This window comes from Podarcis raffonei, chromosome 9 (assembly GCF_027172205.1).
Source record: "Podarcis raffonei isolate rPodRaf1 chromosome 9, rPodRaf1.pri, whole genome shotgun sequence".
NCBI lineage: Eukaryota > Metazoa > Chordata > Lepidosauria > Squamata > Lacertidae > Podarcis > Podarcis raffonei.
This window is the reverse complement of record NC_070610.1, coordinates 57,517,068-57,544,366: the sequence shown is the minus strand read 5'-3', so window position 1 is coordinate 57,544,366 and position 27,299 is coordinate 57,517,068. Positions and strand designations below refer to the sequence as shown.

The following is a 27,299-nucleotide window of genomic DNA, read 5'->3' as shown; positions in this document are numbered from 1 at the left end:
AAAAATGCATATCAATTTCATGTCAATTTCATGCCATTTTCTTAGCCTTCTCCAGAGGTCAAGCCACAGGAAATGGATACACAGCATTCCAAGGTGATAAAAGCAACAGAATGGGGCTGTGTGGTCCAATCCTTTTCATGCTTGGCCAAAGTTGTTATTATTTGAATTATTTGGAACTTACACCACAATAAGTAAGCACAGAATTGCAGCCTTACAGTGCAATGCTGCTCATGTCTACTCAGAATTAACCCCATTGAATTCATTGAGGCTTATTCCCAACTAAGTGTTTATAGGTTTGCAGCCTAAGCCACAATTTTAGAACTGATTTTGCAATGCTGTTCTTAAGCTTAGTCCTGTTGACCATAGCAGGACCTCAGAGTAAATATGCATATAATCTGGTTGTAATGTAGATTATAGAGCGCAAGATGGGTTGCTTAAAGCATTAAAACAAGGACAGCGGTTTGGGGGTCAGTTCATACAGAGCAAGAATCAGAAATCCCCACACATATATCATCAGGTTTTACATATTTATAAAGTGTTATGTGCTCATGTAGTAATTAATATGACTATCACATTTGATGATTTACATATGGCAGTTGTGAAATGTCCTACACAGAACTGACTTTTCACATAAGATTTTCGTAATGTGTGGGGCAATTATTGTTCACAAAGCACTTAGTGTTCGGACAGAAAGTATATTAACCACTTGAGGGCTAACAGTCTGTTGTAATGATTAAAGGAACCCAAGGCTTCTGTTTTCTCTGCAATAAGGTTGTAAGTTCAAATGTTCAAGTCAAAATATTTTCATTTTAAATGTGTTTTATAGGTTGCATTTCAGGACCAGAACCAAGATATTGGGGGGGGGGAGGTGTTGCTCTCTTCTAAATCTTCCTTGCAATTGATATAATTTGAACTGCTTAAAAAACTGTGACAAAATTTGAATCCCACCTCCCACCCCCCAGCCACTGAGCTGAAAATGAGCAGAGACATATTGCTGGAAACATATTTATTTATGAAAATATTTATATTTTCAGCCCCATTCCAACATGGCTCACAAAAGCCAGTTAAAACAACATACAATTGGTAAAGCGATTAAAACAAAGAACCCAGATGAAAACCAACAACCAGATGTTAAGATTGCAGAAGGGGAGAAAGAAATGAAGAACACTGAATGAGTCAACACAGCAAAATGCCAGTAAATAATGAGTCGGTTGGGCTTCTTGCGGAGCAAAATTCCGCAATCTGGGTGCCAAAACTGAAAAGGTCCTGTCCCACTTTCCAGCCATCTGAGAAATGGCAATAAGACAAAGCCTCTGATAATGATTGTACTTTTTGACCAAACTTACGTGGGAGAAGGCAATTCTTCCAAGTTGCCCACTCCCAGAGTTTATGACTTTATATAGCTAGGGACTCAATTCACTGAATTGTGATTGGAAATGCCAGCGCAATTTGAATGGTGTCAGTTACACTCTCTGAAAAACAGGCCCCAGAGAAAACGTATCTGCATTTAGTTTTATAAATTTGATGAATATTGTTTGCACAGTCTATTGCTCACCATACAGCTGTCTTGTAATATTTCCCTTTGTCTCATCTTCATCAAATTAGTTACTGTAGAAATCAGTCCGTGTTGGGGATGATCTTCCCAAGCCAAATAGTATATGTTTTGGATTTTGGATTTTTTTTTAAAGTTAAACACAGCTTTTCTGAAACTTGGGGGTTCAGTTTGAGGGAGGGAGGATGATGCCTGACATAGAGAGAAGATAAGTCTCAATGATCTGATTGTGAGTTATTTGAAGTGTGCAGCCTGTGGGCTAAATCCTGATGGGTCTTGCTCTTGTGGGTTGAAGTCAGAAAGAAATAAGGCCCCTTTTTCTTCAGAATCAGATGCATTCCATATGGCAATACTGGGAGGTGCAAAGATAAGGGTGGTTGTTTGTACAAATATTTTGCACAAATATTTCCCTGGCCTTGATGTTAAAACATGCTTAAATTCTGAGCCCAGGGGTCCACTTAAAAAGATGGTAAACAATAGATGATGTTTTCTTATTTGCAGTGCAACTGGGGTTATCTGAAGGAAGTCCATGTTTGTTTGGGAATTAACAACAGCAGTAGGAAGAGTATTACTCCTGTCCACTCTTCCCTGCTGGCAAGAGGAATTTCACAAGCAATGAAAGCTTCAGCCTTCCAGCTCAGACTTCCTATTTAGATGGGGCGGCCACATTTCTAGGTGGGGCATTTGAGGGAGGGAGGTGGAAAGGATGTGAGGGCCAGATCAGAGAAAGGAAAAGGCCCTCACTCCTCCTCTGCAGAGAGTATGTTAAAAGTCTGCTGACGACTGGCATAATTTGCTCCTCAGTGGGAGAGAAACTGGATTAAAACAAAAGAAGACCAGAAAAGGAAAGAGGAGAGGAAGCCTGTTCCTTTCGTTTCATTTCCACCCTGTCAAAACCAGCTCAGTAATGTGGGTGCAGGCTGGGCCTCAGGTGCTGCATTGGCAACGCCCCGAATGTGAGGAAATGAGCAAAGAATACCAAGACAAATGTGGGCAAAGGGACATTTTAATATATTTAATCTTTTTATACATTTCTTTCTAAATTACAAAGTCGACAAGTTGCAAGTATAGTTTGCTGCAAAAAGCTTTCTGTACGAAATATCTTCTATAAGAAAATACATCTCATTAAACATTTCCTGTAAATAAATTACTTCAAATGCTAGTTCTTGCAGGAGAATTATGAGAAGGGCATGCAGAAGCCATCAGATAACGCTTAAATGAGTGGGAGCTTTACTTTGGCTGCGCTGAGGGACACGACTCCTTCCTGTAGTCTCACAGAGGCAAAAGGATTTCAGATACGCACTTGCATCCCTTAAGGGCGGTCAGAAATGAAAATGTCTTATTGAAACTGTACATTTTTCCAGCCTTAGTCTTGTTTTCATTGCCGTAGAGCCGTGGCAGAAACCTGTAGTTCTCCATGTGGTGCAGTGGGGAGGAAACTGGGGATCTCTACCCCTAGGCAGCACAGAGACAATGGTAAGAGAGGTGGAAGAGGTTTCCCACCTCTCCACTAAAGTAAGCCAATTACAGTTTCTTGTACTCAGCCTTAAAATAAGTCCCAGTGAGATACAGAATTAAGCCTTTGCTTTTTGGAGTTTACATAGCCCTTTGTAAATAATATTATTATTTAGAAAGATATAACCATGGGCATAATCCCTCTGGCCTAATCTTAGTTAGTTTGCTTCTGTTCTTAGCTACTGATAGGTTGCTATCAACAGGCAAACTACATGTTGTACACAAATGCTAGAAATGAAGACCTAGCTGTTTTTCAATGAAAAACAGAACCAGAAGGCTGAATTTTCGAATGAAGTTGTGCATGGAAAGAGAGAGGTCAGTCTGCCATTTTCCCACCACTGTTTTCTCACTCAGTATGCTCCCCAAGCCGCTGGTCCTCCAAATGTTGCTGGGCTTCAACACCCATCAGCCCCAGACAGCATGGCCAAGGGTCAAGGAGGATGGCCATTGGTAGTCCAGTAGCACTAGGCAGGCCACAGGTTCCTTGCCCTTGCCTGAGACAGTGTACATTATCCCAAATATTGTGCAGTGGTATTGATACTAAGGCCTGAGGTCAAAGGGCTGGACCCAGGATATATATGCACTATGCTCTTAAAACTATTTCATTGGCATGGCTTTCTTTGAAGTCCATCAAAGTAGAATCTTAGAATAATTTTCAGCACTCTCCCTAAAGGACAGTTAGTGAAGAAGCCACAGCAAATGGACTGGTTCAAACCCAGTTTCTATTTGTAGTGTAGACACATGCTCCTAGATAATTTTAGGTACCTTCCAACCCTGTGGTTTGATAATGACATGATAAATCATTCTCCTTATTCACAAATATATGAGAGTTACTTTTAAAAAAAATAGAGATAAAGAAAATGTAGCATAAGGCTTGCGTTTACTGAGAGATATTTCGATACTGGTTACAAATAGACCATAATTTTAATGGCACATTGTCAAAAGGTGGCTATGGGAAGCCAGGAAAATATGGCTTGTGGAAAGTGAGATAGCCAGGGAACCCCTTTTTCATTAGACTGCTTCAGATACTTCATTTTCACATAGATACGATCAATCACACTGCTGTTTCAAATGGCACGTGGTAGCAGGAAAAACTCAGTCTAACACACACAGACACACACACACACACCCCGCCTCTGAGTAGCATTTAAAAAAAGGAATACCATTCTCTTCTCCAATCAACAATATTTCCTGGAGAGTGATCCTACCCCTTTTCAAGGCTCCAATGCTTACACAAATAACACATTTGAAAAATAAGTGAGTATAGAAAATGCAAGAGTGTTAGAAGGGTGGTGGTAGAATGACTGAACAGGTCACCATTCATCTTTGTCAGTCCATTAATACTGTGGCAGTGATAGTGAACACTGGTATCCACTACAGTCAATGGGAATCCAGTAGCAAGTGATAATATCCACATTCCAAATATTTGCAAGTCTGAGTTGTTATATTGTATCATGTGATGTCATTTGCTGATCACACTTTGGGCCTCCATGTCCATCTTGTTTTCTTTTCATTCCACCCCTGTTGCTGCTGGCACAGGATGCTTCCATTTTAAGTTCTCCAAACCACAGAAGATCTGTACTGAAAGCCCTGATGATGCTGTTATTTAGTAGTACACACAGTCAATGGACGCTGGATGCCTCCGCCAGAGGCAAAGCTGAAAAATAGTTCACAATACAACCCACAATTCCCCACTATTTACAGCTAGCAGCTCAGCATACAATTCTGCTCAGAATGCATTCATGGACACTTTGCTTTTTTCTCTGTTAGCCCCCTGTGTGCTAGCAGTAAACTGAGACAAAAGGAAGCCATTGGCTATGAAGATGAAATTATTTGGGTGTTGTGGTCCAAATGCTTAACAGTATGCAAATTGAAAACATCATGCCTGCTTTATTACCTCTGTTCAAGGCAGATTTTGCCAGGCACGTGTGTTGTGTGTGTTTGTGAAATGAGTGAGATTTTTCCATTTGCACTGCAGTCTTCCATATGTAGCCCTTGTTTGGCAGGAGAAGATTTCTCATTCAGGTGACAGCCTTTGGTTGTTCATGGGTAATGTTAACAGATAAAGACATGTATGGTAATTTTCCCCTTGGCCTCTGATAGCTTCAGTTTACTAACATGGTTTTTTGTTCAGTACCCAAGAAGGTGCCGATAGAAAAGTCATTTGGCAAAGCACTGCTTTGTGTTGTAAATATGTCATATAGCAATATTTTACAATCATAAGGGGGGGGGACCTAACCACAACCAATGTGTAGAATTCACAAAGCCATACGTCAAACATGAGTTAAATGTCAAATGTCATTGGCGCGGCGCTTTTCCACAAATGTCTGGCAGCATTGGCAGAGAGGCACCACGTCACAAATCAAAGGCCAGCTGCCACCGTATTCACCTCCAGGGCAGAAATATAATTCAGTTTGGGGTGTTGTTTCTTCCCACGACAATGGACACTTTGGCAATTTGTTTCTTATTTACAATCCTTGCATTCTACGATGCTGCAATGTGTACATTTTGCCAGTTCTTCACGGCCTGTGAATGACAGTCTCCCAGTCCACCATCAGATCTTCTGGCACACGTGAAGCCTCGCTTTTGAAGAGTAAGTGGCATCTTTCCAGATTTTGCATGACAGCCCTTTGGCACAGTCACATCGCTGGAAAATCTCCAAGCCGTGGGACCCCTTCTTGCGTTGCTTGGTGCACACTTCCCCCTGGTGCAAGACGGGCTTGCAAATTTTGGTCCAGAAATGGCGAGCACAACAAAAGCCCTCAGTGCAGTCGGAAGACCTTAAGCAGGAGTCTCCTTCGTGGCCTAAAGAAAGCAACTGCATAGTTAATATACAGGGAAGAAGAGCACGGAAAGAAATCAAACATGGGCTTTCTAAAAACAAAACTCGCAACACAATATAATTTGGGGAGAAACAATGCCAGAAGTGGGGCCAGCAATGAAATTTTGTGCTATAGGCTTGCCCACCAACTGGAATGCTCCAATTTGGATGACTTTAAAGAGGATTAGACAAATTCATGGCTCCTGGCCGTGATGGTTATGGTGAGAGTGCGCTCTTGTGCTCAGATCCTGCTTGCAGGTTTCTCACAGGCATCTTTTCGACCACTGTGAGAACAGGATGCTGGACTAGATAGCCATTGGCCTGATCCAGCAGCCTCTTTTTATGTTCTTTAGCACCTTTTCCAGGCAAGTTTACTCAAAGGTGACACAGACTTTAATGCTGGTAAGTGTGTCTAAGACTGCAACCTACTAGTCCAGTCCTATGCATGTAGGTCACTTATTATTATTATTATTATTATTATTATTATTATTATTATTATTTATACCCCGCCCATCTGGCTGGGTTTCCCCAACCACTCTGGGCGTCTCCCAACCAAATATTAAAAATAGAATCAAACATTAAAAACTTCCCTAAACAGGGCTGCCATCAGATGTTTTCTAAAAGTCAGATAGTTGTTTATTTCCTTGACATCTGACTGGAGGGCGTTCCACAGGGTGGGTGCCACTACCGAGAAGGCCCTCTGCCTGGTTCCCTGTAACTTGGCTTCTCACAGTGATGGAACCGCCAGAAGGCCATCGGAACTGGACCTCAGTGTCCGGGCAGAACAATGGGGGTGGAGATGCCCCCTCAGGTATACTGGGCCGAGGCCATTTAGGGCTTTAAAGGTCAACACCAACACTTTGAATTGTGCTCGGAAACATACTGGGAGCCAATGTAGGTCTTTCAGGACCAGTGTTATATGGTCTCGGTGGCCGGCCCCAGTCACCAGTCTAGCTGCTGCATTCTGGATTAGTTGTAGTTTCCGGGTCACCACATAGAACACATTGCAGTAGTCCAAGCAGGAGATAACTAGAGCATGCACCACTCTGGTGAGACAGTCCACGGGCAGGTAGGGTCTCAGCCTACGTACCAGATGGAGCTGGTAGACAGCTGCCCTGGACACAGAATTGACCTGCACCTCCATGGACAGCTGTGAGTCCAAAATGACTCCCAGGCTGCGCACCTGGTCCTTCAGGGGCACAGTTACCCCATTCAGGACCACGGAGTCCTCCACACCCACCCTCCTCCTGCCCCCCCAAAACAGTACTTCTGTCTTGTCAGGATTCAACCTCAATCTGTTAGCCACCATCCATCCTCCAACCACCTCCAGACACTCACACAGGACATTCACTGCCTTCACTGGTTCTGATTTGAAAGAGAGGTAGAACTTTCTTCAGTGGAGCCTATCCAGGTAAGTGTGCTTAGGATTGCAGCTTTGATCAATTAAAAAAGACCTCATTCTTTCCCATCATATTTATGAAGGAAACTCATTGCTGAATGTATGTATTGCTATCGCTGTATACAAGCATCTGATTAATTCAGTACGCTAGAATGGAGTAGTTCTGCATCTTGTGAAACTAAAGATTACAAAATGCACATTGCAAAACACTCACATGGCATTTTGGGGTTTTGAGAAATATGTTATAACCCACCCCGAACATTGTTTTTGCCATGGAAGTATGGGATATAAAGAGTTGTAGCCAAAGTTAGTCTGACTGAGAGATGACGCATTGAAACTACTAGACGTGACTGAGGTTCACTAATTTCAATGAATCTTCTTGGAATTGGATTATCGTTGGATGCAACACTCATAAACAAACAAAGAAGCTTCCATTGCCAAGGCACGGGACTTCATAAAAGTGGGGATGATTCTTCTTTCAAATCAGGTGGCTACACAAAGTTAAGATCTGTCTCTGCAGCGGCACTCCTTGGGCTGTTCCAAGTCATCGCTCTTTTGCTTGGTGTGGGTGTCTTGTTTATGTACCAAAGAGGTGCATTACAAATGTGTCATTTGATCCTTTCAAGCAATGTGCTGCACGACTTTTCCACAGTAAATACCGTTTACTGAAAAGGGGGGAGTGGGAGCATGCTGTTTTAATTCTTAAAAGTACACAGAGGAACAGAACGAAAACATGGGGAAATGGGAACGGAGAGAGAGAGAGAAAAATCCTAGCCTAAACAAAAGGCTGCAAATAGTTACATAGGTGGCTATAACTGCAATAATATGCTCACTTTTCAGGGTATAAGCCCCGTAGGATGCAGCAGGGCTCTCTTCTGAATAAATGCACTTGCATTGCAGGACTGCACTTTTAGCTCATTGTGGACACATTTCCAACCACCCAAATTCTGTGGTGCGCGCTTACCCTTCCTTGGCTCCTCTTAGACACTAACCAGTTTATTACAGTATAAGCTTTCATACTCAAAGGTTGTGTTGCAGTACAACACAAGCTGTTACTAAGGATTTGAGCAATGGGTTCTTTTTGGCTTGGCTAACCCCTAAACAGCATCTTAAAAAGCAGAGACATCACCTTGCCAACAAAGGTCCATATAGTTAAAGCTATGGTTTTCCCAGTAGTGATGTATGGAAGTGAGAGCTGGACCATAAAGAAGGCTGATCGCTGAAGAATTGATGCTTTTGAATTATGGTGCTGGAGGAGACTCTTGAGAGTCCCATGGACTGCAAGAAGATCAAACCTCTCCATTCTGAAGGAAATCAGCCCTGAGTGCTCACTGGAAGGACAGATCCTGAAGCTGAGGCTCCAATACTTTGGCCACCTCATGAGAAGAGAAGACTCCCTGGAAATGACCCTGATGTTGGGAAAGATGGAGGGCACAGGGAGAAGGGGACGACAGAGGACAAGATGGCTGGACAGTGTTCTCGAAGCTACCAGCACGAGTTTCGCCAAACTGCAGGAGGCAGTGGAAGACAGGAGTGCCTGGCATGCTCTGGTCCATGGGGTCATGAAGAGTCAGACACGACTAAACGACTAAACAACAACAATCCCTAAAAAGTAGTTTAGCATTGTTCGTGTTCTTCCAATGGCATTTTTTTTATCCCCTTCTTTAAATTGATTTGTTTCTACCTGCTTTCAGTCTTACCGTGCAATATAGTTTTTACTAATCTTTGAATTATTGCTTGTCATTGCATTCATTGTCTTTAATAATTTCGTAAGCAGCTAGAATTTTTTTGATAAATGATAGAAATGCTTCAAATAATTAAATAGAATATATGAGCAAGTGCCCAAGACCATTCATGGAGTTTGATTTGAACTCAAAGCTACGCTGGTTCACCTGCTCAAGGGAACCCATTGCCAACTGATGTCATGCCCTCACCCTGATGCTCCTCCTACATGTTTACTTGTTTGTTTACCTGCTGTCTCTGAGTGGGTAAACAGTGGCAGGAGAAAGGTAGAAGAGGGGCAGCCTGTGTTTGCCTTCCCTTTCTCCTTTCAGAGAAAGAGGCTGCAGCTCAGTGGTAGAGCTGGAAAAGCCCGCTACTAGATAGGACAACACTGAGGACCAATTATCTGATGTGGTATCAGTCCCAGAGGATTAGTCCCAGAGGAAGAGGGCAAATAAAATGGGAAGCCAGATATGGCCACAGGATCAGGCTGTGATTCACTAGACACCATGCTGCGCTCTCTGTCTCTCTCTCTAATGACAATGTTAAACATTTCACAGCAAAAAGCTTTTCAGAAGACCATCTCCTCAAGGCAGTTTATAGACAACACGGCCTTACCCTTTGTGTGTGTCAGCTTGGTCTGCCCTTTCCCAAGATTCTGCCATCCCAAGTCCTTAGTGGGATAATGATTATTTTTCTTGTTGCGAGGTACTTCCAAGGCTGGGATGTGGGGAGTAAGAATGCTCTCAGTTACTGGTATACAAATACCTAGAAAGATGAACAGAATGAGTTACAATGGAAGGGCTCTTGGGGGAATAATATGGCAGAGGGCAATTTTCACAGAATGACACAGAGAAGAGCCTCTATGCTGAAAGAAAGCACTTTATTTATTTATTTATTTATTTATTTATTTATTTTGTGTGTGTGTGTGTGTGTGTGTGTGTATATATAACAGTATAGGAATCATAAAATATCAGGGTTACACCATTAAAACCCTACAGATAACCATTAAAGTGGCTGGCTGGCTGGCTGGCCAAATAAATAAATAGCTAGCTAGCTAGCTGCAAAGGCATAAAAAAGTCCTCAAGAGACACCTGAAAGTCAAAAGTGAAGATGCCCGTTGAATATCTGCTGGAAGAGTATTCCACAGCATGAGACGGGTGGCACTAAATCCCCAACTTAAGTCCAGTTTAAGTCCAGTCAGGTCTCTTTAACATGGCAGACAGCTTAGCATTATTTAGTGTTAATGTTGTCTGAAACACCTGGAGGGCACCATTTTGACTACCCTTGGTATGGTAGATCGTTTTGTATTCGGTATTTCCGCAGTGCTTCAGCCAGTCTTGTAAATGCTGGCCAGTATTAAATTTTCCCATCTGGCATTTGGGGGTATTGAGAGGCTTGCCTAAGTCAACCTCATGAGTTTGAGACTGAGATGAGATTTTAATTGTTAATAATAATAAAAATAATTCATTTAAATTCATTTAAATGGTGCCCATCTGACTGGGTTTCCTCAGCCACTCTGGGAGGCTTCTAACAATTATAAAACTACAGTAAAGCAACAAACATTAGGTCTACAGGATCTGTCTATTGATTCACCTAACAATCAATACATAGGTACTTATATTTGGTATTTCAAATTCGACAAGCTAACCTTTTTAAAAAAAATTAAAAGGTTAATTTTACTTTGTTTTACCATTGGCAAATCAACAGGGCTCGTCCCTTCACTAAGTCTGTCTCCAGTTTAAGAGAACATGCTTTCTTGCCTCCTTGCTGCTGAGAACCCTGCCTTAACAGGGTTTCTAATACAGAGATTAGCCAAATGCACTTAACAAGTCCCTTTCAGACCTTCATGTTAAATAAGTGAAGGTCAGGGATGAAGGAGACTCACCTGTCAGTACTGGGGGCAGGGTTGATGCATTCACCCCATCCCTTCCCACTTTAGCCCTCACATGAGCAGGTTGAGCACCTGAAGAGGGCTTATATCTACGATTGTTAGATGAATCCACAGATGGATCCTGTAGACACATGTATTTCAAGTACACTTCATTAGCATATTGATTGTAAAACCCCATATTGATTGTTTTTATTGTTTATGTAGAGAGTTATGCAGAAATTCTGGTTTAATATGCTGGCTATTTGCCATAATCAACACTGACTGCCCGATCAATCCTGTAGACATCTGTTTTTGTGGTTCTAGACTTCCCTACTTATTGACTGTGGAGTTCTAGAGTATGTGGGCTGAGCGTCGATGGAGTTAATACATTGAGCCATTCATGTTGTTGAAAGGGCGTCAAAGTGGTACATATAGTAGATACCATTGTTGCAGCGGTTCCCAGGGCAGCACATGCCGTCTCTGTGACAACGCTTCTTTTTCCTCCTACAAATCATGCAGGCAGACGTCGCTTGATGGGGACTGTGGCAGTATTTCCCAACTTCACACTCCTTGTCATTGGTGCAAGGGTAAGCCTGGGTGGTAGGAAGAAAAGAATGCAGTGATTCATTAATAATACCTTGCCAAATATAAAATGGAACAAATGAAGAAACAAGTTAGAGTACAACCCAGGGTAATTCCAGATGTTAAACTTGAATGGCATTCAAACTGTAAAAATTTAATGACACTCCAAGTCCTCGATTTATGACCCTGTAATCTTTATTGGTCATAACTGATGGCACAAAAACTTGCAGTCCAAAAGTATCCCATGTATTAGAAGAATATGGAATATGGAAGTTGCATTGGATCAAAAAGCCATTCAGGGCCAGATGGATTGCTGTTTTACTGAAAATATGTACCCACAAAGATTTTTGGTGTCCCTTTGTTTTTCTCCAACCAATGGAAGGCAGACAACCAATGGAAGGCAGAAAGCATCTTGTCAAGTGGCAAGACTCATTTGCTCTCAGAATTAGTCACCAGTTAATAAATCCATATAAACCAGAACATGACAACAGGGAATTCAGAGTCCAGTCCTTAAACACACACACACACACACACACACACACACACACACACACACACACACACCATGCTCTTCAAATGGAATAAATAGTGCAAATTTCACACGTTTCTAACTATTTGATTCAAACTCAAATCTCATGGCTTGCTTTGATAATTTGTACATGGAGGGTAAACAGAGAGTGTCAAGTGGTTTTTCAGAGAATAAGACATATAAGGAAGAAAATCATTCCAGGTTACATACATGGACAGGTGTTGCAAATGTAAGTTGTATTGGTCATTTCATATTGCTTATATTTTAAAGATAAAACATTACCCCTATGTACAGTACATTTGAACAGATTTCTTTGTATGCATGAAGGCATGGGATGCACGTGCAATACACAGCAGGATCAAAGTGATTCCTACTACATTGGCCCTAAAGGCAGGAAAAAAGAAAGTTAATTGTACATGTCCCGCTGAAACTAAGTTGTGGTGACAAGGGACTTTAGAATGATATGCCACACTTTCCTAGCAACTATGAAGCCTTATACTGTATGTAGTCCTCAGAAGCAAGTCCTAATGCCTTCAACCAGGATTACTCCAAGGAAAGTGTGTGTGAATTTTCAGCCTTTGTTCAGCTTGTAGAGCATTTGGCTTCCAGCAATAATTTTATCCCAAAGACTCCTGGCCACTTATGCTATCTAGCTTTCCAGGAACAAAGCAGGATCCAGGAGAACCTCAGGATTTGAACCTGCTGTGACAGAGGGGGCAACCCCAGCGGTGGAGCAAGCCGATTGGGCGCCTGGGGTGGTATGCATCCAGGGGTGGGGCCAGCCACCCGTGGGGTGGGGTGAGCTGGGGCAGGACACTCCGTGGGGCCTCCGAGGAGTCTGCCTGCCTCCTCCCACTCAGCCACCCTACATCTGGGAGGGAGGCAGCAGGTGGACCGTTTGGGGCAGCACGGAGACTGTGGGCACCCATGCCACACGTCACTCCCAGAAGAGACGTGTGGCTCGGGCGTGCTGCAGGCCCTACGGTGAGTGCCACCTGGCATTTTGTCACCCCCCTCAGTGGTGACACCCAGGGCGGATTTCCCTTTCGTGTATTTGACATGGTTGATCCTAGCTGGCCCTGATCTACGTTTAGAAACAAATGACAAACCACAAAAGCTTTGTATTCATAGATGAGTACTTAAAAGCTATTAACGTTGCATAGAAAATGTTATTAATCAGTTAAGTTCCAGCGTTTTACCCTCTTCGGTTTCTGTACATGGAAATGCCTCCTAATGTTCTCACATAAATCTCCTCCTCTACCAACGAGCCCCGTTTTGGCAAAACATTATAAAGCTGAAACACTTATCTGAATTTATTACAGTGTCTTTGATCTAGAAAATTTGGCAATGAGAACCAGTGGGCTTGTGAGAATCCCAGCAGGGTGCTTCTTAATTTGAAGAGAGCAGGAAACACTATGAGGAGAGTGTAAGAGACACCCAGAAGATTCATTTTTAAAAATATATACATTAAAAATAGAATGTTTTTAAAAGCTGATTACCGTAACTTCTTGGGTTGTTGGCAAGGTCTTGTCATTAACTCAAGAAACTGAAAAGACTAGATGGATAGATTTTTTAAAAAATGTGTGTGTGAATGAAAGAAAAATATCGGGGAGGGAGCCTTAACTTTACATTACAGATTTCATTGGTTTGTGTCACTTTATGACCCCCCCCTCTCTTAACAGGGTGGAGTTTGATCTATATTCCAACAATCTGCCTGGAGATGCTGGATTTAAGAGAACCAGCTGTTCTTTGGTGGTGTCCCAAACTACTGGGAATATATTAATTTCTCATGAAGCATCTTGATATTCTCATGCAGCAAAAGAAACCAGTCCATATACAAGAGCTCAGCCATCAAAAGCTATAAATCGTGAAAAAGTCTGTCCATCTGTCCATCCCCCAATAACCATAAATGAGCAAGTACTGCCCTGTTATTGTCTGCTGGGTTCACATAACTAACTTTATGGCTGGAAATGTACCGAGGATAAAACCTCACTGAATTCAATAGGATTTTCTTCTTACTAGGATCGCACTGCAAATTGTGTGGCAATATTGGGAAAGGGCTCTCTGTGACTATATAAACTTAATTCTATCGAATATTTAGCACCGTCCTGTTGTTTGGGTTATTGTTGTGCTCTTTAAACTCTATTCCTGTATTACTCACATGTAGGGCATTTCCATGGTGACTATGGAGCAAGACAGCACTTTGAGCCCTGTCCCCAATATAGAAACTTCTTTCTGCCAGTGGAGTGTGCTTGTCTGCTGAGAAATGCCAACCTGCTCCTGTGTAGGGACTCCACACAAACAAGACACCCATGCCATACCTTTCAACACAGGTGTCAACGAGGTGACAAACCAGGGCACTGTCTTCCGGGACTGTGCTCCCATGTGAGCCACATGACCTGGGTGAGATTGGGGGGGGGGCCTGAGCAGGTTTGTGAGAAACTGCAGCTTTGAAGTGGACAGTTAGTGAGTTGGCAAGAAGCCAAGTTAAGCAAGGCTACGTGAGAAAGTCTGCTTGGAGATAGGGGAGCCTAGCAACAGGTGATGATTGGCTAAAAGTTTTCCCTTATAAGCAGCATGACACAGTAGATTGGTGTTGGAGTTCAGAGGTTGGTGTGTCGAGTTTGAATCGAGTCTGTGTATATAGTAACTTGTACAAAGCTGTGCTATACTCTGTATATGATAAAAGCAAATACAAATCAAGTTACCGGTCAGCAAGTTATGTTCCTGAGTCATCATCCTGGACTACACAGACTAAGCAGCAGGTAGCAGAGAGTTTTGGTTGAGATCCATCAACAGGTGAGATGGGGGGCTGAGCAGCCGTGGAGGAAGCTGCTTGGGCGTCTGGGGTGGGGCAAGGGTGGGGTGAGCTGCCCATAGGGGCGGGGTGCACCGCGGGGCCTCCGAGGGGTCTGCCTGCCTCCTCCCACTCAGTTGCCCTACGGCTGGGCAGCGGGTGGACCGTTTGGGCAGTGCGGAATCTGCGCGTGCCCAAGCCACCATGTCTCTCCCAAGAGAAACGCGTGGCTCGGGTGCGCTGCAGGCCCCATGGTGACTGCCGCCCAGCATTTTGTCACCCCCCTCTGTGGTGACACATGGGGTGGACCGCACCTACCGCACCCCCTTCCTCCACCCCTGCCCCTAAGATGGAAAGAAGATAAAGTCCCTACCAGAGAAGAATGGCAAATTAAATTGTTGGACTATGCCGAAATGGCAAAACTGACCAGAAAGCTCAGGAACCAGGAAGACCAAAACTTTAATAAGAAATGGGGGGGGGGAAATATAATTTATCTTGGAGACCGCTGTAAGCAGTTGAAAACACTAGCAGTATTGCAACAACACTTGTACTGTAATGAGAGATATGACTATAAAGGAGTATGGATTATTGAAAAAAGATGCAGTAGAAAAGGTTTAACAACAGAAACCATGGAGGGGACGGTGGGAAGTCCAGAGATTCGGAGGGATCTGTTAATTGTGGATGTGTTGTGGTATTATTATAATTTTAATTTTGTATAAAATAACAACAACAACAACAACAACAACAACAACAACAACAATAGTTTGTGCCCCCCCAAAGCACTTTTTGGGAGCGAGTTTGTGGTGCCCAAAATGGCTGCCATGCTCTCACGTGAAAAAGAGAGAGGATATCCCGGTTTTCCTAGGACAGTTGAGCAATATGCCATGCAACCAGATAAGACCATAAGAAGGGCCATGCTACATTGCCTTGCTGGTCCTGTGTTGCACCTTCCTTGAATGTTTCTGACTAGCTGGATGAATTCTGATCACATCACTTGATTGCCTGAATGGAGCACAGAGACAGGATGTAAGTGTGGATAAGAACTAGCCTTCTGTACAAGGGTAAAATTCACATTTATTTATCCACCCATTTTTCCCCTTGTCCACCACTGTCATGTGGACCCCAGAAGGTTACCCAGAAGAGTGCATGGCCCTTGGGCAGAAAGAGGTTTCCCACCACTGCTGTGCAGTCAGAATTAGAAAGATCAGAAAGATGGCAGGCCTGTTCTTGACATGGCAAGACTATCCCCTGTGGCAGACCTTTCCCGTTCAGGTCACTTGACATAAACCTTCTGAAAATATCTATGGAAAGATAAAGACACCAGGCGGAAAGATAAATATTTGTGAGGGAGATGTGTTAGGAAATCAACTCTCTTAAAGTGGTGGGTTACAAGTTCTGCTAGTGGGAACACATAAGCTTTTGAGCTTCATGGAGATCTTTTCCAACAAATCCAACTGTTGTTATTGCTAGTATTTGGAAATGGAAAATAGATTGGTTCATTTTACCACAGACTGGCTGCTGCTTGCATCCAGGACTTCTGGCTTTGCCTTATGACTTTATAATTTCCCTGGGGTATCCTTATGGTTCATTCAAAGCCCTTGATATTGCAAGCACAACTTAAGATGCTATTGCTAGAGGCCCCTTCTTCATTTCATGTCTAGGTCTCTTCATGACTTGGCTGGCACACAATATTCCTTGAGGAATGATCCAAAAAGTACATGCCATGGCACAGAATGAGAGAAAAACTCCCCAGAGACTCCCTGGAAAGCTTTTACTTCGTATCTGTATTTTAAAACAATCAGATGTTGGAGTCTTGTCTCCCTTGCTAGAACACGAGGAGTGTTTGCGACATACTTCAATTATAAAGAGCTTGCAGTGAAAGAAAGCGTATTTGCAAGAACAGTGAATTCAGGGTGAAGTCACAGAGCTCCCCACCCACCCATTCACCATAACCCAGCCAAAAAGTCAGAATCATGTGAGCTGTGTAAAGGCTTCCTCATGGATTAGATTACAAGTTATTCCCATAGGGGCAGACTTTGGTCTTTCAAATTTCAGCGGCGCCCTGTGTGAGGCCAAAATTTGACGCCCCCTGCCTCTTACATTCTGTTCTGCTCAATCCACTACATCATAGTTGCAATGCCCAGTGCAGCAGAACTGGTCACACTGCCCTAAATTCGCCTCTGATCCCCACTTAGGTCACCATCCTATACTCATGGAGTAAGTCCCAATGAATTCAATGCTATTTATTTCAGAGTGGACATACAGTTGTACCTTGGATCCCGAATGCCTTATGAGTCAAACGTTTTGGTTCCCGAATGCCGCAAACCCAGAAGTGAGTGTTCCGGTTTGCGAAAGTTCTCTGGAACCCAAACATCCACCTTGGCTTCGGCGGCTTCCGATTGGTTGTAGGAGCTTCCTGCAGCCAATCAGAAGCTGTGCCTTGGTTTCTGAATGTTTTGGAAGTCAAACAGACTTCCAGATCGGATCCCGTTCGACTTCTGAGGTACCGCCGTATGGGACTGCACTCTTACCCCAAGACAGCCATGTACACATTGCCAAAAAGAGAGGAAATGCGTCACCAAAAACAATAAAAAGAAAGAGGACCCAGATTTGCATATATTTTGTAAATATATTTTTGTAAATGCTGATTCACATGGATAGATGCAAACTTAGATATCACTGCTATCTTCTTTTAAACAGAAATTCAATGCATCTCACCATAGTGGAGAAGGTGGTGTCAACATGGCCAAGTGCCCCTGCTCAGTTTGGACAGCTTCAGCCACAGAAGGCTCACCCAGTGGGGTAGAGCTGTAGTAATAGCCTCACTGCTGCTTACTGGAGGGAGGAGGAGCAGGTTGAGAACCAGGTCAGGGTGTATGGGTGTACCAATGGAAGTGATGTATTAGCTCTGCTGGTGTGCCTGCACAGCCATAACTTCATTGCTGCCTCACCTCTCCCCCTCCTGGTAAGTGGAAACAATGCCCACAATATTGCTGCAGATCCACACCACCACTCCTGATCTTGAGGCCTTATGGTTCTTTGTCTTCCAGCTGGACCACAATTGGGCGGGCCTTCAAGCAGAAGACTTCTTCAAAGAGAGGACTGTTCCTAAAAGCCCTTCAAATCAAGGATTGCTCCTGTAAAGTAGGACACATCACATTTCCTGTGTATAAGATTGTACTGTTGATCAGCAGAATATGTAGATTGGCCCTTAGAAGCCAGAAGAAGGAGGATGAACAGTGGTGGTTGCAAGGTCTTTCTCCATGAAGCAGAATTATATAAGATTGTGTGTGTGTGTGTGAATGTGCTTGAATTGCAGAATTCTACTTGCAGAATTCAAGCTCAAAAAGCCACCAAGGATGACTACTGCTATGTTCACGTGGTTCAAGCAGAAAACCTTTGGCAGACTCCAAGACTCAAAGTTAGTTTGTATTCCAAAGGCTATGCTTTATTCTTTCTGCCTCTCCTTAGCAGAACATAAACAGCATTGTGTTAGTTGCTGCTCATACCCTCCAACATTTCTCGGATGAAAATAGGGACGTCCCATTCCATAATGATAATTTTACTATTTATAGCCCACACATCTTACTGGGTTGCCCTAGCCACTTTGGGTAGCATTCAACATATATGAAAACATAATAAAACATTAAACTTTTTTTTTAATTTCTCTGAGCAGGATTGCCTTCAGAAGGCTCAGGGGTCAGATAACTCCATACATTTCTCCTCCAACATTTCTCCAATGAAAATAGGGATATCCTAAAGAAATGTGGGACATTCCGGGATCAAATCAGAAACTGGGGTGGTTTCTCTAAATCAGGGACGCCCCTGGAAAATAGGGACACTTGGAAGATCTGGCAGCTTATTAATCAGTTTTCTTAAAGGAATATAAAGTAATAATGAATTTGCCTCTTATTATAGGAAAAAGTAGGGAGTGTGCTTAATGGTTTCTGGAGACTGGAGGTGACATGTTGACAAAGTACCAAGTGAAAATGAGTCTGATGATCTCAGTTTTGCCTGTGGTGGACATTTATTCCTCTCACAAGACCACATTGCTTCTGATAAAACGCAGCTATTTCCTGGTTTTCGTACAGGGAAATAACATAGTTACTGAGCCACAAAAGAACTGACTGGAAACCACTGTGGTTTGTCTAACTCTTATTAGTGGTATGTGATAATTACTTGAATGACCATGTCTAGTACTATGACTTAATTCCAGAGGACAATCAGGACGACAGTCAAGAGAAGTGCTCCTCTTGCAGTGGGTTGCCTAAATAAATCCTCCCAGAAGATAATTCATGGCCAGGAGAAAAACAAGAGAAAAAGCAAACAGGAGTGAAATTATGTCTCCCTTAGATTCTGCAGAGCTGATCACAATTTAGGGGATGCATTTTCAGAGTATGTCTGTACAACGCATGTTGTTAGAAGCATCAACTACCACCACCATCATTGTCACCGACAGTCACATAATGCTCTGTTAATACCCACTGTGACAAGAAGACTTTATCACTTAATTTTATGTCATGTCTGAGTGCTTCACCAAAGAGTCACTGAAAGATGAAGCTTGTCTGTGCACTTTGTTCCCTATCCAGGTTTTGTTTCTTTTAATAATCTTACTGGTCTTTCATCTCTGCTTTTCCCCTCTCCCACCCATCCCCCATCTGCTAGTTAGCTTTTTAGTTTAATCTCTGAGTGGTTATTTATCATCTGGACTAGAGTTAGATCTGGCATTTTGAACAGTCAGCATGCTGCTTTGGGAGAACATAAGAATGAAAGGACAGCTCTGCTGGATCAAACCAAAGGCCTACCTAGTTCAGCATTCTGTTTCCCACAGTGGCAGCCAGATGCCTCTGGGGAACCCATACGCAGGGCTCAAAGTCAGTAGCCCTGATGTTGTTCACCAGTGACTAGCGTTGGAGAAGTATACAAAATGAGGACTAATAGTCACGGAACAGTAGTAAGGTAAAGGTAAAGGGACCCCTGACCATTAGGTCCAGTTATGGCCGACTCTGGGGTTGCGGCGCTCATCTCTCTTTACTGCCTGAGGTAGCCGGCATACAGCTTCCGGGTCATGTGGCCAGCATGACTATGCCGCTTCTGGCGAACCAGAGCAGCGCACGGAAACGCCGTTTACCTTCCCACTGGAGTGGTACCTATTTATCTACTTGCACTTTGACGTGCTTTCGAACTGCTAGGTTGGCAGGAGCAGGGACCGAGCAACAGGAGCTCACCCCGTCATGGGGATTCAAACCGCCGACCTTCTGATCGGCAAGTCCTAGGCTCTGTGGTTTAACCCACAACACCACCCGCGTCCCTACGGAACAGTAGAACTCCCCTGAAATATCAGGTCAAGCCATCAAGTCAGCATCAGTTCCAGGTTTTGCAGAATACAGTGGTACCTCGGGTTACATATGCTTCAGGTTACATATGCTTCAGGTTACAGACTCCGCTAACCCAGAAATAGTACCTCGGGTTAAGAACTTTGCTTCAGGATGAGAACAGAAATCATGCTCCGGCAGAGCGGCGGCAGCGGGAGGCCCCACTAGCTAAAGTGGTGCTTCAGGTTAAGAACAGTTTCAGGTTAAGAACGGACCTCCGGAACGAATTAAGTACTTAACCCGAGGTACCACTGTACTTAGGCAAGATGCTCTCAATGGGGCTCAAGCCCTTTATACCCCCATCCACCTGTCTTTACAATGAAAGCTGGGACAGCTCAGTTGGTAGAGCATGAGATTCCTCCATTGCAGAGCATTAGACTAGGTGGCCCTCGCAGTCCCTTCCAACTCTACAATTCTATGTTTGACATAATTTGTTATTTGGCTACTTTGTCCAGTTCTGAGTGCCTCACTTTAAAAAGGATATAGCAACATGGAATGGATCCTGAAGATGGTGATGAAGATAGCAGAATTGAAAACAAATCGTATGAGGAAAAATGTTTTGTTTTGTTTTTTAAAGGAACAAGGTGTCCTTAGTTTGGAAAGGAGAAGCTAGAGAAAGGATATGATAGCACAAAGACCTGTCCTCATTTACCCCCAGAAGGCAATATTCAATGTTTGCTTTTGAGCTCAGGTTCTGCTTAAAGGCTTCTCATAAGTATCTGGGGACTCAGCTACATTAGTCAAAAAACAGCATTTTAAATGCTTTATAAACATGCAACACCAGATGGTGCTGTAGAGCACAAATTTTTTCTATGCGATTTTACATAGGGTTTTTTTTCTTTTGTTATAAAGATTTAATTTATGACATATTTATAGTTTTCCCCCCCCCTGTGTGTAGATCTTCCCTGGGTGGCCACTATGTCCAGAATGCTGGACAAGATGGGCCACTGGCCTCATCCAGCAGGCTCTTCTTATGATCATATGTAATGGGCTTAAAGTTACACAAGGGTAGATTTCAGCTGAATGTTCGGAGAAATGGCTTGACAATAAGAGGGGATGGAACCTATGGTGGAACCTATTACCTAAAGGGGTGATGGGCTCTCAAGCAGAGGCAAGACCATAGTTTGCTGGAGATGCTTTAGTTCCGGATTTCCTGCAATGAGCAGACTGCTGCAGTGGTGGCTGGTGCCCATGGAGACTGGTGGGGTGGCGGGCAAGGAGGGCAACACTAATTCAGTTTTTTCCACCATCCTCCCTGCTGAATTCTACAAGGAGCAACACTGAGACTTAGGGAGGGAAGCTGCTAGGCATGGCCACCTCCCCGCCCCCACACACCTTGGCTGATTGTAAGAAGGCAGGAAAGTAGGTACTGGCTGAGGGCAGGCTGAAGTCAGTAGGGCAGTGCCCCATTTCCCCTCATGGGCCAGCCTCTAGTGGACTCTTGGACAAGATTGCCTAAAAGGCCTCGGACAGCTCAAAGTTTTTATAATGTGAAATCTTTTTCAGCCTGGGGCCCAGATTTCTCTCTAGACAACCTCCCAGTAATAGTAATAGTAATAGTAATAGTAATAGTAATAGTAAATTATTATTTGTACCCCACCCATCTGGCTGGGTTTCCCCAGCCACTCTGGGCGGCTTCCAACAAAGATTACAAATACATTAAAATGTCACACATTAAAAACTTCCCTGAACAGGGCTGCCTTCAGATGTCTTCTAAATGTCAGGTAGTTGTTTATCTCTTTGACGTCTGATAGGAGGGCGTTCCACAAGGCGGGTGCCACTACCAAGAAGGCCCTCTGCCTGGTTCCCTGCAGCTTAGCTTCTCGCAGCGAGGGAACTGCCAGAAGGCCCTCGCTGTTGGACCTCAGTGTCTGGGCAGAAAAATGGGGGTGGAGACACTCCTTCAGGTATACTGGGCCCAGGGTTGTATGGTAGTGGTGGGCAGGACCAGAGGCAAAAGCAGGTGGAACAGCAAATTTGGATTTTTGTGTGTGTGCAGTAGCTAGTGTTGTACATGCCTGCACACACCCATCTCCCTCCTCTATCCAGACAAGCAAGCAGCATGATCAAAGGGCATATTCCAGTCAGGCAAAAACTCTTGGGGTGCAAACCAGCACTAATGAGAGGTGTGGCCTGGGGAGATTTCATGCCCTCCAACATCCCACTGATCAAAATTGAGATGCTTGGTTTTTTGTGTTCCTTAGCTCTTGTGGGAGCACGCAAGACCAAAAAACAACCATCTTTTGGTCCAATGCTCTGGTGTGAGCCCAGTGGCGTAGCGTGGGTTGTCAGCACCCGGGGCAAGGGAAGTAATTTGCGCCCCCTAACTCGTGGATTTGCGCCCCCTAACCCATGGATTTGCGCCCCCTAACCCTAACCCCCAGATGTTGCGCCCGGTGTGGCTGGCCCCCCCTGCACCCCCCACGCTACGCCACTGTGTGAGCCAGCTGATTCACACAAAAGTATGAGACCAAGAAATGAGCATTGTTTGGTCCGGCGCTCTGGTGTGAACCAGCTGACTTGCGACAGAGCAGTGAACCAAAATTAGGACATTCCAGGATCCAATCAGAAGCCTGGACGGCTTCTGTAATTCTGGGGTGTCCTGCTCAAATCAGGGAGGTTGAGGGGTATGAGATTTCTGAGGGGCAGCTAGAAAGACTTAGTGGGCCACACTCAAGCCCTGGCCTGAGGTTCCCTAGCCTTCCTAAACGCTTTTAATGAAGAGGTGAAGCTCAACAATCTTCTACAGCAAAACGAAGAATAGCTAGATCACAATGTTGGTGTTACACCGTACTGGCACTGCTTATGCTCTTCCACTCTGTAGTTTGCAGCGCTGCATTTCACTTTTCAACACTACAAAATCTTTCCTCAGACACCTTTATTTAGCTAGGCATAGATAGATGGAAGAAACAGAAATCTAAATGAAACCACAACGGCCTTTGTCCCTGCTTCTCAACAAGAGGAACTCACAAAATGCATTCTAGGCTAGTTGTACACATGGGAGATTGTTGTCACATAATCAAGTCTGGTGGTGAAGCTTTTTGGCAAGGTAATGAAGGTGGAATGGGAACATGAGAATGTAGTTTGGAGAAATCACAGCTAGATAAGTGAAACTCTGAAATTAAAGAGCAGCAAAACTGACACACACATGTTTATTGGCGCTCCGTGCAGCATACCACACAATTCTACCCATTGATTCCTATTGCAGCCCTGCTAGGCTGGGAGATGGTGACTGGCTCATGATTGTTCACTGTGCTTCGTGGCTGAGAGTCGGACACTAGACCAGGGGTAGGGAACCTTTTTCACCCCAAGGGCCACATTCCCTTCTGAACGACATACCAGGGGCCAGTGCTGGGTGGGGCCAGAGGCAGAAGTGAATGGAGCAATACATATACAGTGGTACCTCAGGTTAAGAACTTAATTCGTTCTGGAGGTCCGTTCTTAACCTGAAACTGCTAGTGGGGCCTCCCACTGCCGCCACGTGATTTCTGTTCTCATCCTGAAGCAAAGTTCTTAACCTGAAGTACTATTTCTGGTTAGCGGAGTCTGTAACCTGAAGTGTCTTCACTGCCTGAAGCGTCTGTAATCCGAGGTATCACTGTATATTTTACGTTTGTACAAGTTGGAATACCAGTCTATCTACCTCAGTTTCTTTACTGACTAGAAGTGGCTTATCTAGGGTTTCAGAAATGAGCTTTTCAAAGCCACACTTGCAGAGGCTGGGGACATTCTGTCTGCAGAACATGTGCTCTGCTGCTGAACTACAGCCCTTCTTAGCCCAAGGTAGCCCACACTGGGATATAAATGCAATAATTAAAAGCAGGTCATTTTAGTTTTATGTTGATAATGCTAATTATAATAATTATTTTTGCATTTCAATTGCCATAGTTTTATTAGATATTGTCTTGTTGTTTTTTATTAGTGTTTTTAAGTTTAAAATTTTACTGGGTTGCTTTAAGTATTACTGCCTGTCCTTAGGCACCAGGGTGTTTCAAATACATTCAATGAATTAAAATGTGAAAATACTGCCCGATGTCGCATTCTGATCTCGACTGCAATGGCTCTTTTTTCAGTACACTTCAGCCTCTGCTTTTTTACAATAGCCTTTTGATCTGCTTCAGCCTACTGGCTTCCTCAAAACAATATTCCTTGCAAGTTCCGTTTGGGAACCTCGTCTTCCCTCTTGGATGTCTTTGAAACTAGTCAACGTTCAGTCATTTCTTCTTTAAAAAAGCACAAAATCCTCTGGGTTTGGCACAACATCAGACCAAGGGTTGTTCCTTTGTAGAATAAATATCCGTTGTTGTTTTTTTGTTTTCACACTGGTCACTCTTATTGTCCGGTGGGTGGCCCAATTGTCCATTCATCCTTTTGTGCTTATTTACCACCCCTCAGACAACACTGCCTGAAAGAACTCAACTGCCACATTTTTCAAAACCAAGGAAAGGTTATTGTGATGCAATTTCATTCAAATGTGCTGCTTTATGGATCCCCAAGGAAACAACAGATCAGAGAAGGCGAGATCAGCCTCTTTCCATTCTGTGCCAGTTTTATGTAGCTCCATAAGTCCATTCCATCTACTTCTTTTTCAGATTGTTAAAAAAAACCACCTCACAACACCATCTTAAATTTTATTTGCCTTTCCCCAATTTTTGCATTCTTTCCTTAAATATGTATTTTTGTATGCTTTTCAGTGTGTTTGCCCATAAAAGATGTCTTACTGTATGCATTTTTCTGTAAAATATATGTGTTGTATCCAATGCCAGTAATACTCAGAACAGACCCATTGAAATGAATGACTTACTTAGGTTTATTCGTTTCGGTTGGTTTCCTTGGACTGGACTTAGTTGGGTAAAAACCATAGCATTTTATGTGCATTTCCTTAAACTAAAAATGCCCTGTAGAATTCAGAAAGTAATTGACAGCTGGCTTCTGATCCACATACAAGCCCAGGACCTGTGAATTTGGTCACTTGCTTTTAAATGTAGAGTGAATCGTATTTCTCCCTCTATTTCTTACAACAATCTCTTGTGAGGGAAAGTGTATATAGATCACCTGTGTAAGGTAATTAATAAAAGATTTGGCTGGATCATAGATCTAAAGTGCAGGGCTAAACACACTTTCCAGCAAGAGAGAGACCCCAGCTGAGTTTTAACATCACAAAAGCAAGCAGTAGTATAGCATGGGGAAAGTAGGTTGTTAGGCCTTTTAAATATCCTGTTTAGTCCGCAACCAGAGCTTCCCCATTCCTACTCCTCTTATCATTGAATAGACCAATTTTAAAATGCTTACTGTGAATCCTGCCACCTGCAGAGGCTCCTGTGAGTGGACGTGTATGGAGAGGCAGGAATTTTTTTATCAATTTCCCCTTGCCCTGAAGCCCCTCATAACTATCTGTTTTGAATGATTCCCAACACTCTAGAGGAGCTTTTCAGAAGATCCAAACTAATATCCTTTCCTCTGAACCAACAGCTCACACAAATTGTACTTTTTCATACTATATGCAGCATTGCACATTCTATAAATGACCACACTGTATTGCAGTATCTGCACCAACAGTAGATGCTCAATAAAATTATCTGTTAATAGAAAGGGACTAGGCTGTACATCTGTGATAGTGTAAACTATAACATACATCTAATACACCTCTTTGTCCTGGCTTTTGACACTTGAGATGTATATTTTTTTAGAAACCATCTTATTTCTGTAAGTTGTTTTAAACTGTTTTTAATATTGTGTTGTAAAGTTGTGTTTTAATGTCATAACCTGCCTGAGACCTCAGGGTAAAAGGCAGGTAATAAATTAAATCATCATCCTCCTCTACATTATTCATGGGTTTTTGTGCAAATATCTATATTCCCAATGGTCTGAAAATCTACTGAATATAAAAATGATAATTATCATGGACTAAATTGCTGGGATCAGCAGAAGTGTTGAGCTGGAACCCACGTGGTTTTCAACAATTTCAGTAAGAAGCGAATTGAAGATATTCAATGTATTATTTTTTTTTTATGTAATCCTGACCATATGGGGGGAGAAGCCAGTGACCAAATTCCAGTCTCCTTCCAACCCTTCCTCTGCTGACTATTAATTCTGCATTACAAAAGGGGCAAAAGGTCATAAAAGTTGATGCAACTGATTATGAACTCTCTTGCCAGTTCTGAAAATTGTCAAGGAACGCAAACCCCAGAGACACATTGACTTCTCGCTTTCAGTGCCCAAGGCACAAGTGCAGCCGATAGCTTCCTTCCAAACTCTGCTAATTCCAAATTTCACACTCTTGGGATAGTTGAATGAACGGGAAGGCCTGCTACAAAGTCAGACTTCCTAATACAGGAAACGGCTGCTGCTGAGAGGCACGTCTGTAAATCCTTCTTCGGCACTGAGTGTCAGATATCACGATTCATTAGTAATGATTTGTTATATTGTAAGACATCCGTCTCACTTTGTATGTGTAACAAAGCGAGTGAAACACTGATTGCTCTGGGGGCAGGGGGGCAGAACTCACATTCGCTTCATTGATAAAGTACCTGAAGGTCTCTGCTCTTTGATATTCAGGGAAGGTCCTCAAAACTCAATGGTCTTAACACAACTGCAGGCTAAGGCAACACATGGTACAAAGGCTTAGAAGCATAGAAGCATTATAACTGTACAGTTAGAAGGGACCCCTCTTCCAACCTCCTGCAAAGCAAGAATCTCAACTAAAGTATCCATGACTGATGTCCATCCAACCTTTAGCTGATTAACAATCTACGGCCTTTGTATGTGTTTGTGGGACAGAGGGGTTATTGTTTTTGTTTTGACTATTTATTTGTGCCTTTACCTTGTATTTTTATGATATGAACTACCCTGAGATCTTGCGGTGAAGGGTGGTATCTAAATTTAATCAATAAAAACAATAAACATAAATAAAGCCTCTGCTTAAAAACCTCCACCTTGCTCCTTCTTCCACATGACAGCACTTTAGATATTTGAAAATGGCTATCGCTCTCCTCTCAGTCTCGTCTTTTCCAGGCTAGACAAACCCAACTCCTTCAAGCATTCCTCATAGGGCTTGGTTTCCAGACTCTTCATCATCTTGGTCACCCTCCTCTGCACACATTCCAGCTTTTCAATATCCTTCTTAAATTGTGG

The 27,299-nt window shown here is 43.2% G+C and overlaps 1 protein-coding gene across 1 annotated transcript in view; it reads right to left on the bottom strand.

Annotated features, from left to right (window-relative positions):
- Window positions 1-2,552: 2,552 nt before the first annotated feature.
- Window positions 2,553-27,299, bottom strand: part of DKK2 (dickkopf WNT signaling pathway inhibitor 2) — a 58,894-nt gene continuing 34,147 nt past the window's right edge. Inside the window, exons 2-4 of the mRNA XM_053403883.1 lie at window positions 11,325-11,475; window positions 9,628-9,777; window positions 2,553-5,872 (exon numbers count right to left, since the gene is read on the bottom strand). Coding sequence (XP_053259858.1) covers window positions 5,622-5,872; window positions 9,628-9,777; window positions 11,325-11,475 — 552 coding nt within the window. The 3' untranslated portion in view covers window positions 2,553-5,621. The remainder of the gene's footprint in view (window positions 5,873-9,627; window positions 9,778-11,324; window positions 11,476-27,299) is intronic.